Here is a 12,313-nt window from a genome sequence, read left to right on the forward strand (position 1 = left end):
GATGTGTGGCGTGAGAGCGTGTGAAAAGTGTCAATTGCGTGAGTCTCACGCTCAATGCGTGAGAGTTGGCAGCCCTGCATCTGAACACCCACCCCCACACACACTTTTCACTACCAGACAGGTTATCTGAGCCACTGTTTGTTTATGTTTACCAAGTCTTTATTATTCATGGACATTTTGGAAATATATGTGAGCATTTGATCTAGATAGCACTGTAAACTTTATCATTTCTATGCAGAATTTTTCAGTTCTCCTTTTTGAATGTGTATACATATGGATACATGTCAGCTATCCTTACAAATACACATATAAACGGTAACCTGAAAAATCAGCATACATTTCCCCCTACTCAAATATTGCCCATGTTTCACCTTGCTGCTCTTGGGCAGTTCCTAGTCTAGAAAAAGAGCTAGTTATTTTGCATGACTAGTGATTTAGTACTGTAGTTCTTATTATCTTATAACTTACAGTATACAATACCATTCAAAAGTTTGGAGTATGTTTAAAAAAAAAATACTTTTATTCAGCAAGGATGCATTAAATTGATCAAAAGTGACAGTAAAGACATTTATAACCTGTCAAAAGATTTACATTTCAAATAAATGCTGTACTTATGAACTTTATATTATCAAAGAATTCTGGGTGGAAACAAGTATCATAGTTTCCACAAAAAAAATATTAAAATAAGTTCTGAAGCATCATGTGACACTGCAGACTTTGAGTAATGGCTGCTGAAAATTTAGCTTTGCCATCACAAGAATGAATTATTAAATTAAGTTAGAACAGTAATATTACTGTATGTTTAATACCAACCAGACCCCAAACTTTTGAACTTTTGAATCTAAATGAACTGTGTTTTATGAAGCTATCTTTACCAGTGGGTCTCCCTCTGTGTCACTCTGAGATACTTGTTTGGAGGCGGCTCCGTCTTTAGAGGAAGTGTAGCCATCATAGCCCACGTCCTCGGGCCGCAGCTGCAGCAGAGACTGGCCTTCATGCTGCAGGGAGGCCGAGCTCCAAGGGTAGGTGTCAATCACCCATTTGGAAGGGTCCTCCCATGCCGCCCTCTTACCATACAGCTGGAGTGATAAACAAAAAAATGGTTTTAGGTATAAATTGTGAGAAATACCCATAATACATGAGTGTGTGTGGTTAAATGTGTACCTGCAGTCCTTCTCGTACTGCTTCCAGTAGATATGGCACTAGAGAATAGTTCCACAGGTCAGTAAACCACACACGTGAGCCGTCCGCATCCATTGGACAGGACAGGAACAGCCGAGGACCTGGAAGCAACATGATTTAACATCTCTGGGCAAACAACCAAATCAAATATGTTAATTGGCTTGTGTGTTGTCTTTATTACCGATAGTGACGTCTGAGGAGCTGTGAGCCTCTAAGAAGGAATTGAGGTGTTGCCAGGTTTTGGGGATCCAGTCGATGATTTTGATGAGGTCGTTGCTGCGCATGTTCTTATCAATCTCAGTTTCAATCAATTTTCTTTTCAGGAATCGGCCCAGGAAGCCCTTTACTGGCTCAGTGTGGTTGGCACACAGCACCCACCTGAGGGGTTGATGGTCGGATATTGCATTGAGAACATGACTGGAAAGATTTGTGTACTGTATGTGTGTATGTGTGCAAGTGACAAATGTAAAATATGATCACTTATGGCCCCCATGTGGAGAAAAGCTAGAATAACAATCATCAGATGCTGTGTGTCTTGTTCAAAACCATCTGCTACATTGACATTGAACACAGTACCTGAAGTTGTGATGCAACTCCAAGTTTGGAGATGAGGACACACCCTGGTTCATAGTTCCTATGACATACGGGCTGTGGAAGGGACAGATGCACATAATTAGATGCAATTCATCTGCTCAGTTTCAGAAACACAAGGAAAATCCACTATAATGGGTGTCAAACTGTGGTATAAAATAAACAGTTCCAGTAAGAAATGCTGATTGGGCAATACAGCTAAAATACATATAGGAAACAGTATTTACAGTAATATTGTGAAATATTGTGATCCTTCAGAAATCATTCTAAAAGGCTGATTTGGTACTCAAGAAACATTTCTTCTTATTATTAATGCTGACAACAGTTGAAATCAGATTCTTTGTTGAACAAAAAGTTAAAAGGAACAGCATTTTTTCTAAACAGAAATATTTTGTAACATTATAAATGTCTTTACTTTCATTTTTGATCAATTCAATATGTCCTTGCTGAACAAAAGTATTCATTTCTTTAAAAAAAAAAAACATTTGGAAAGTGCATATTTACAATATTGATGATCTCTTGTATTTTATTGCTTAAAAGCTAAATAAATATATTTAAAAAGTTTGGGGTAACAATAGGAATCATCACCATTTGTGGTATTTGCAGTTGAGGAATCCATTGAAGATGTCACTGAGGGAACCAATATGATGGAGGTTATCCAGAATAACTACGGTGGGGAGCTCGATCTCACACTCCTCTGTGTTGCACTGCTCGGCCAAGCTGGAGAGGTACTGCCGAAGATCCTGGTTTGAGCAAACACAAAGCACATATGTATTACACATCTGTAAACTTTGTCATTACATTCAAAGGTAACAATAAGTAAGTCATTCACAGGTTGATTTCCCCAAAATGTGTAAGTCTGTGGCGCTTTCGAAACATTGCTTTTTTATTTTGAGCATATTGACGAATGGTGTGGGATTATACATTCTACCAATAGCAAATGGGGAGAATCTTTGGAAAGACTTTTATAAAACAATTATTTTAGCAATTTTTCACTACATCGCACTTCTTCCGGATCTTGTGAACCTAAATGAGTACAATGCCGAATACGCACAAAAGCTTCTCCTGAGAGACGGAGCAATTACCATTTTACCATTATGGTCAGGGGCATGACATTTCCGTAACACGCTCTAAGCGGTTCGCCAATCATAACATGCTGGGCCAGCTGACCAATCAGAGCATATTTTCTATTTCAGAAGGAGGGGCTTCTTGAAACAGGAACTAAACGGGCATTTGAGTCACACTGGGAAGAGAGGAGCTGCAGTAATGTAAAATATGTGAAAAATAATTAGTTTTTTGACCAATCAAGCATGAAAACCTATTCTAGTATACCCCCAAAACAAAATCAAGACTTTGTATAGGGCATAATAGGAACCATTTATAATGAACGCCTCCCAGAATGTAAATACATACCTTGCTGGATTTCTGGTCCACGTTGAAGCTCGCCAAATTAGTGTCGGTTACCTCTCGACCAGTCTTGGAGAGGATGAAGTAAGCCAGTTTAGTGGCTAGGTAAGATTTGCCAGTTCCACTCGGACCGGACAAAATTATTCTACGGTGCTCCATCAGCAGGTTCAAATAGCGTTGAATGATGGGTTTAGGGATCAATGTATCAAACACCAAGTCATCAATACTACCCTCCTTCACACCTACAGTACATAAACAGAAAGACATTTGACTTACTTCAAATCTTTGCTGCACATTTGACCTCTTTTGAGGACCCTACAAGAATCTTTTGAGGTTCCTCACCTTTGAGGGTGACTGTGATGACGTTGTTGTCGCCCACCAGATATCCACAGGGCAACAGTTCAGGCACCTCAGAAGCATGAGATCGGACCACATCCCCCATCCTGTAGCACACTATACTATCCGAATTCAGGCCCAGACTGGTCAACGGGTCCACACGGAACACATACTCCTTAATGCAAGAAAATTAATCTGTTAGATCAGAAATATTGGAACTGAAATATATTTGCAAAAGGCTAAACTGGCACCTTAAACAAGCGTCGTATTACACCATCCAACACGTCCCACTTGGTCTTTCCACTGACGCCAATGGAGCCAATCAGATACACCTTCTTCTGCATAGCCTTAGATGACGAGATGATATGAAATGATGCTCATGAGGTATTGTTTATTAGTAGTTTCATTTCAAAACAGCTTCTGAAATTAAAACAGGATAGTTAAAATCACTCTATACCTTGGTCTTGTTGAAGTCGCTCTTGATCATGACCACTATACGGACGCTCCTGCCCTCTTTGCGTAGGTTGCCCTCATAGCCGTCATCCAGCAGAATATCTGTGCACACAAACACAAACTTCAAACTCACTGCATGACAAAAATATCAAAGCCTGAACAACTCAAAAGACTTATCGCCAAATGAGTCATTGAATCTGGGGGAGAAGAACCTTTTCAGCGCTGACAAATTCGGCAAGCAGAGACACTAAAGTGTAGTTTTGACTGTAGTTAAACGCCGACCGCTTTAAGCTTTGTTGTCTGCAGGGCTGAGCTGGATTTAAATAAAGGAAGAGGGCTGTTAGTGGAGGAGTGCGGCTTTGATGGGCCTTGTACGAGGAGCTTGGTGAATGGGCAGAAGGGGGGCGCTTTGTATTCATCCTGCACGAGGTTCTGCAGAGGAGTGATAACGTTCCTTCCACCACACGTCCACCCACGCTCTAGTGCTCCTCCACACATCTCTCCATCAATTAAGCAGCCCAAAGTCCTGAGAGAGAAGGAAGTCGCTACTTTTAATTAGCCGGAGAGCAAGCGAGTCCATGCCATCCCACCCCAAAACGTGGCCACAGGCACACTGTTCAAATCCTCCCTTAGAGAAAAGAGGCCATTTCACTCTTCGCTGCGTTCTTTCTCTTCCCGCACAGCTGTGAAATAGTCTTTCCCATGCCAGAGTTTTCATTAACGCCACACCAGAATCATCAATAACACAGACATATGCAAATCTACACTGCAGTCCATGAGCTGAGCACACTGGTGGAAAACGAAATCATCCGATTGAAAAATAACTTTCCGGACACTGTTGGCGAGATGCTTATATGTATCAAGTTTGCTTGCAACGGTTTTAATTGTGACCTCATATCCCAAATAGCATCAAGTCTCACAAGGAAACACCAATTTAACACAGTCTACCCATGTATCATCAAAACATTGAGCCATAAAAATAATCAATACCAGGATTCCAGAAAGGTTTGGATATTTTGAATGTCTTTGACAGGTTGTGTTGTGATTTGGTTGTATTTGTCTTAAGAAATTGCAGTTCTAAATGACTGTTCTCAAACTCTCTCAAACTCTAACAGAGAGAACAGAACATTTTCTTTTCAGTTAATGAGCTATAAAAACGAACCTGAGTATATGTACACTACAGTATATGTTGTTATATTGGACTGAGTTGAGAACAGCAATCAAACAAATTTATGTAATACATAAATGTCATCATATTGTCATGCTAGCTACTTTTATAACATATTAACATCTGAAGACAATCCAAATACTTTTCACAATCCCCAAAACGAGGTAACAATGGCTAAAGTGTCATTTTGATAGTGCATACTGGAAATAAACATTGTTAGACCCAAATAACAGCATAGCCTGACCTGACATAATGGTGTCTGTGATGTTGAGGTTGTTCAGCGACAGCCCCAGAGATTGGCGTGAGGACGAGGACGACGTGCTGGAGGTTTCTGAAGGTGGACGGGCTGTTTTGGCAGGTGTGGCCGCAGGTGTGGTGTTGCCACTGGACTTGAGTCTGTCATTCTCCGCCTTCAGCAGCTCAATCTCATTCTGCACATAAAAAACAGGTCATTTCAAAACTACAATGATAGCTACAATAAAACTACATTTCTCTAACTGGACATATATACAGTATGCAGTCAACAAATACTTTTATGTGACTAGAAAAAAAGGAACTTTCCCACACACTTCAAAACTGAAATACGCTTTTGTGACATACTAAGAAGATTAGGACTTGCTCTTTGTTGTCTAAGTTTCTAAACTGTTTCTAAGGCTTTTACTGACTGTGAGAAGTTAGTTTAAAGATTTTGTTAATCTTTAGATTAGACTTGTGTGCCATGCTCAGCAAACCAGTGCTATAAGGAAAAGCTCAGACAGATATTTCAAGAGTATGAACAACACAGTCTGGTTGTTTTATCTTGGAATTAGAGCAATTTGGCCCTTTTATCAACATTTACTTTGATCTTAGTCATTCAGTCACCTGGTTTCAGACTTTAAATGATTCAGTCCAAATGTTTTATGCAGTATAAGTGTTTGCTGGCAAAGAGTTCCTTAAACAAATCAACTTTGTGGGATTCTTTAAACTTCTGCCATGAGTGTTCTGTGTGGGTCCTAACAGAGTACTTTGATATAATATATATATATTTATTTTATTTATACAATATTGTTCGAAAGTTTAGGGTACACAGCACAACTGTTTTCAACATTGATAGTTATAAAAAAGGTTTCTTGAGCACCAAATCAGCATATTAGGATAATTACTGAAGGATCATGTGACATTGAAGACTGGAGTAATTGCTGCTAAACATTCAACTTTGCATCACAAGAATAAATAACATTTTAATATAATACTCTAATATTTTAATATAATACATAGATCACTGAATTGCACTAAGACACTGGAGTGTGTGTGTGTACCTGCATGCGATTCATGGCTTCTCGTATCTGGTCAAGGTGGTGGGCGGAGCTTAACGCCTCCAATCTGATATCAGTCAGCTTCAGCTCCTTCTCTCTCAGTTCGTTCTTCAGCTGTAGGATAATCTCGGCCTCGGCCTCTGTACATTCACACAGTCTGCACAAACACACACCGTACAGGGAGGAGGTGGGTCACAACACTGTTACACATCACAGAGAGCTACAAAACACAGGCGGGTTTAATGCACAACAAACTCCTGGAGAATTAGATGTGGTCAGAATATTTATATGCACAAACACTTTGATGCACACAAATTCACACACTGGGCTTTGTGTTTTATATTTGTGAGGGGCGTTTGCTGCATTCCATTCAAAGTTGGACGTGAGATATTCGTTCTTGTAGCATTCTATTGTTCACAAGTGTTCATCATTAACTGTATAAAGCTCCCTGGGTACCGCCATGTTAGCCTGACATACTTCTCCACACCTTGGTGAAACTCGAGTTGTGAATTTATGCATGGTAAGAAGTCAGACTTTTAGTGGAATTCTATTGCGTCGAAAAATTCTAAGTAGGAAATTCCAACATTTCGAGCTGAATGGAATGCGGCATTAGAGATCACACTCATGGTCAACACAAACAGGAAGTGGGAATCCGTCATGTCCATTATTAAGGCTTGTTCAAACCAAGAACGATAACTATAATGATATAATGATAACTTCACTAGCGTCCAGCCCACTGCACAATATCTTTCTGTTTATGACAAGCTCACTGCAGTTAGGTAATCTGCTGCTTTAAATGCTCAAGCTCTTTAAAGCAGGATGGATTCTGATTAGCTGTCATTGTTTTTATCATTCATAAGCTGTAAAAAAATCGTTATGACAGTGATTCCAACAATATCGTTCCTCTATGTTGTTACCGTTATAGTTGTGGTGTAAAATTCTCTGTTCTCTTAGAATTAGAACGATTATTAAAACTTAAGTTATCATTATCATCATCATTATCATTATAGTTTATCATCCTTGGTGTGAAAGGGCCTTTAAGCACAGGCAAATTATTGAAGTTAAAGCAACATATAGTAAGTAATATTTTAATAAATAGTGAACTATAATTTGATTCCTAAACGATTATAGACAAGTTTGACTTTTTTTTGTTAGCATATATTGAAATCTTTGTTTATTTTATTTAATTTGTTTTGTTTTTACAAAAATCTCCTTAATAAAATTTCCATTTTTTGAGCACATCTCCCATTACAAATTAAATTCAAATATATTGTTTATATATTTTTCTCAAATGAAATGTTTTGCAACTGAAATATAGGGGAAGGGATCTTTTGTAATGATTTTAGTCACTGCACACTCTCAATCCTTCCCAGCATGCCACACTGTGCCCGTTACCGAGATCTGTGCTTGTAGACCACATGACCGTTTGACTTTTTCTTTGGCATCCAAATGGGGGAGGACTTGCTATCACAAAAACACTTTCTGAAGACACATGAAATTGAGGAACAAGGACAGAATACAGATATGATTAAGGGGAAGGATGAAATATAAGTAAGATTATCAAAAAAAAAAAAAAAAAGAGAGCAAAAATAAATAAATAAATAAATAAACAAAACAAGCAATAAAAATCACTGAAACACAAGTGGAAGTTACTGGTGATAAATGTGTTGAATGTGTTATGGCCCATTATATGCAAGAGTGTAACTGAAACAGAAACAAATGACATTAAAACATAACAAATATGTGCATGTTTAAGCATCTACTGTATTTCATAGAGATGTATATGCATGTGCTGTATGTGTGTCTGTACTCACTCTGTGGTGGACGGTGATGAGAGCAGTGGTTGGATGGTGCTGGTCTGTCTGTTGGTGTGTTGTAGTTTGGGTGAAGAAGGAAGGGATGAGTCGGTCATCTCTTCAAACTCATCGTGAGGTGATTGGGTCTTGTTGGTCTTTTTCTTGCTGAAGGCCTGCTTAAAGGAGCTCCGCAACTGTAAGAAAAACCCCCACAAATTGTTTTCTGTGCTAACCAAATGCATGCCACATTTTCTGAACGTAGCCTGAAACATTCATTCAACAAATATTATTGCATTATATAATGCTTAAAAGATCATTAGGTAAGACATTCAAATAGCCTGGTAAACATCACATGGTTATTTTCAGTCAGCTTATGATAAAGGTTAAAAATAAGGTTAATGTAACATTTTGAGAGGGTAAATACCAGCCTGCTTGTGCAATTCACTGTGCAGAACTAATAAAGCAGCAGAAACATACAGTACTGGCAGTCAGTGGGACTGGGGGAAGCTGGTGGCATGCACATATTTCTATGAAAACACCTAGGATTTGGGGGGGGGGGGCAGTTGGTGGGGGAAGGGGGGGCAGTTGGTGGGGGAAGGGGGGTTGTTTGAGGTTATCAGAGGCAAATGGCCGCAGTGGTGTGGGACGTGAAAACACTAACCTGGGCGGGGATGGAATCAGCCACCTATGGATAAAACACACTCACTGTTACTATTGACTGAAACGTTCACTGCTGGACCAGAATGTTCAGGAACAGCAGCATCATTTATTCATTGTTCATTTGATTAGATTAGATCTGAATGGAGGCTGTGTCTGTCAGCATGGAACTAGTTAATTCCACATAACAGCATTTGATTGGAACTCTATTTCCTCAACTTCCTTTGACATCAGTGCACTCAACAATAAGGACATTTTTTCTGACCTGCTACTATTTGCACTTGTTCAGCTACTGCACTCACAACAAGCATATTACTTATGCATATTTTATATGTATTTTTATGCGATTTTCATTATTTTTTGTACATATACGCACAAATATGTATTATATATAAATTATGTATTAAAATATTTCATTAAAAGCTATCATACAGTATATAGGTCTATTATAAGACAAAAAACAACAACATACAAATGGTGAAGGAATTTCCATGTGTTAGAAACTACCCATCCATCCATCCATCCATCCATCCATCCATCCATCCATCCATCCATCCATCCATCCATCCATCCAACTAATTAAACTTAGAAAATACAGAAGGCAGAAAATACGGATTCTGCATTAATTGTGTTAAATATTTTTACGCGTTAAACTGGACAAAAATTAATCGATTTATATATATATATATATATATTTGTCAATATTTTTTTATTTTCTTCTCTTCTAATTAATTTCTTTTTTATAATTTTCCTTAAGCATTTTCATTTTCTATATGTGTATTAAATTATATTTAACAGAAGGCAAAACAAAACTGTCCCGCAACTCTCTCTCACAATGCATCCTTATTGTTGAGCCCTGCTGTGAATGTATTATTTTGCAACCCTCATCTCACTCGTTTTCTTTTTAGTTTGCTTTCTCACTGTCTTTCATCTTTGAGCAGCGTTTCCAGACTGTCTGAATCCAGAGACCACACTGCCTCAAACTGTGCTGATGAATAATTAATAGGCGCATAAATAAAGAGGTGATTGGTATTTATGAGCTCGGTTTGAGCTTTGCTCTCATTACAAGAGTCCAGGGCAGCTCGAGGAAAAGTTGCAATAACTGCTGCACACAATGCCAATGTTATTTCTCAAACAGCTGTTTACCTCAAGTGCTCTTGACTTAATGTACACCCTAAATGAGAATAAACAACAGCCCACAAGCGTTAGGAGATAATAAATCTGTAAAATTGCTGCGAGTGAACTAGAACAGCTGACTAGGAGTAAAACATGCAAAACTGCATCTTAATAACATAAATATATCACCGGTAATGTCTGCAACCTGAGCGAGATGTTCTTAATTAGTGCATTCTTCAAAGAAGATATAAAGATATGTTTTTTTAAAGGGCAAGAACAGAAGGGTGAGGAAGTTTAGGGGTTTGAAGGGCCACTGAGGGGAAAAAATGGGACGAGCATGTCGGATCCTCCATACGGGCATGCAGGAGAGTTTGAGGGGGTGTTATAGTCACCTTGTGTCCTCTATCCTTTCCCTGGTGGTGTGGTGAGGAAGTGAAAGACAGAGAAAGTGTGAGAGAGGGCGTAAAAGAGGGCGAGACAGCCGGAGGGGGGTGAAATGACAGAAATGTTTGTGCTACGTGTTCTTGATGTTCCCAAAGTAGAAACCGAGTTAGAGAGGATGCCACTACTAGAATGATGACTAACTAAAAATCACTTTATCATAGAAGAATTTGAAAAATGCATTATAGAATACGATAAAGACACCTTTCTTTCCTCTTACAATGTTAGTCAAGGTTTCACAGTTGCTAAATATGGAAAAGGCATTAATATCTAGATGCTAAGAATGTAAAGGTAATGAGTTCGATTCCCATGGAAAGCAAGAACTAATAAAATGTAAATATGTACATTGAAAATGTTCATTACATTGTCACTTTGAATAAAAGCGTCAGCCAAATGCAAATGTAAAATATAATGAATTTGTAATATACTAAACATAAAACTGTAAGATGCAGCCATTTATGCAGCCATTTATGCAACCGTCAAGCCGAACAGTTCTAAGAACGTTAAGGAACGGTTACGGTTATATTTCCACTTGAGCTTGGATCGGTACGGCAAGATTATAAACTGTTCTCAGCTCTATAAGCTCTTTAAACATTGACTGCAGTCGTAAATTTTTTTATATTTTGTCATCTAATGCAGTGATTCATATATTTCATATATATATATATATATATATTTTTTTTTTTTTTCACAGTTGTAGTCATCATTCTACAAGCGGACAAGCCTGTGAGGCTGAAGCCTTGTGCAATGACTCACCCAGCTTTTCTTCTTTTTCTTCTTGTCATCTGCGTCTTTAGCGCTACCCATACTGGAATGGCTGGCTGCACTGTTAATACTAGACATACTTTCTGACGAGTGCTGTCGACGGATCCTCAGGTCTGCCACACACACACACACACACACACACACACACACAAACAGTCATCATCACATAACAAACATTCGTGAGTTACAGTGGAACTTACAATGGACCAATTTTAAAAGCAGAACATTTTACAAAAGCACTTACATTTATTCTTCTGTTAAAACTGTAACAGTCTGTGTATTATTTATTATTTAGTTGTTTAAATTGTTATTTTATGGTTGTTTTAGGGCTTTAGGTCTTACGACGTCATGGGATTGAAGTAAAATGACATATACAGTACCTTTACACAGAAAATGTTAGTAAGTGTTTTATTTTTTTCATTCTTAAATCATGTTTAAAAAAATAAAAACTTTCAATTTTGTGGTAATTGATTATACCACAAGTACTGTCGATTGAGTTTAAAAGGTGCTGTCACATGAAATATGGTGGGCAAAAAAAGATTCATTGTTTATCATCAATAGTCTAAGGTATGATGCACAGCTCACATAGAAGTCACTTTCAAACCAAGTAGTGTTTTGTTAGTCAACACATCGAATTTGCTGTGTGACCAACTTGATATCATTGCGAAATCAGTGTGGGGGAATCTTTTGCACGCTCTATGCAGGGATTGCAAGGATTCTTACTAAAATGAATGGATTTCAACGGTAAAAGTGACTGCACCTTAACTTGAACCTGAAATATTCCTTTAATAATTGCGAAACAGAATGATTTTGAAGTAGCTACACAAGCAGCACCTTTATGAACGTGATCAGGGCCGTTGAGGGCCACTTGAATGGCCGTCTGAGCATCTGTGTTCTGAGTTTTCAATGCTTCAATGGTCTCTCTCAACTCCGCCAGCTCTGACTCCTACAACACACACAGTTACATTGAATATAAACACAACTGATTTCCCCATATCGCTTAGAAAAGTAAAAGCACACCTCCCCCCAACAAGCCACATGATTATGATTAATGTCTGTTGCTCAAATGATGCAGACAAGAGTTGCGCAACAAAGTTGAACACTTA

General features: G+C 38.4%; 1 protein-coding gene across 2 annotated transcripts in view; it reads right to left on the reverse strand.

The window, feature by feature from the left end:
• nav3 (neuron navigator 3) overlaps positions 1 to 12,313 on the reverse strand; it is a 150,926-nt gene that overhangs the window by 5,477 nt on the left and 133,136 nt on the right. For both annotated transcript variants that reach the window (XM_084110693.1, XM_084110694.1), the window contains exons 26-41: positions 12,042 to 12,153; positions 11,199 to 11,320; positions 10,394 to 10,414; positions 8,890 to 8,913; positions 8,247 to 8,422; positions 6,436 to 6,589; positions 5,382 to 5,568; positions 3,974 to 4,071; positions 3,768 to 3,863; positions 3,523 to 3,691; positions 3,187 to 3,422; positions 2,362 to 2,516; positions 1,759 to 1,830; positions 1,364 to 1,560; positions 1,165 to 1,283; positions 876 to 1,079 (exon numbers count right to left, since the gene is read on the reverse strand). In XM_084110693.1, the coding sequence (XP_083966819.1) occupies positions 876 to 1,079; positions 1,165 to 1,283; positions 1,364 to 1,560; positions 1,759 to 1,830; positions 2,362 to 2,516; positions 3,187 to 3,422; positions 3,523 to 3,691; positions 3,768 to 3,863; positions 3,974 to 4,071; positions 5,382 to 5,568; positions 6,436 to 6,589; positions 8,247 to 8,422; positions 8,890 to 8,913; positions 10,394 to 10,414; positions 11,199 to 11,320; positions 12,042 to 12,153 (2,142 nt within the window). The remainder of the gene's footprint in view (positions 1 to 875; positions 1,080 to 1,164; positions 1,284 to 1,363; positions 1,561 to 1,758; positions 1,831 to 2,361; positions 2,517 to 3,186; positions 3,423 to 3,522; positions 3,692 to 3,767; positions 3,864 to 3,973; positions 4,072 to 5,381; positions 5,569 to 6,435; positions 6,590 to 8,246; positions 8,423 to 8,889; positions 8,914 to 10,393; positions 10,415 to 11,198; positions 11,321 to 12,041; positions 12,154 to 12,313) is intronic.

Source organism: Abramis brama, assembly GCF_963993115.1.
Source record: "Abramis brama genome assembly, chromosome: 4".
NCBI classification, from domain to species: Eukaryota; Metazoa; Chordata; class Actinopteri; order Cypriniformes; family Leuciscidae; genus Abramis; species Abramis brama.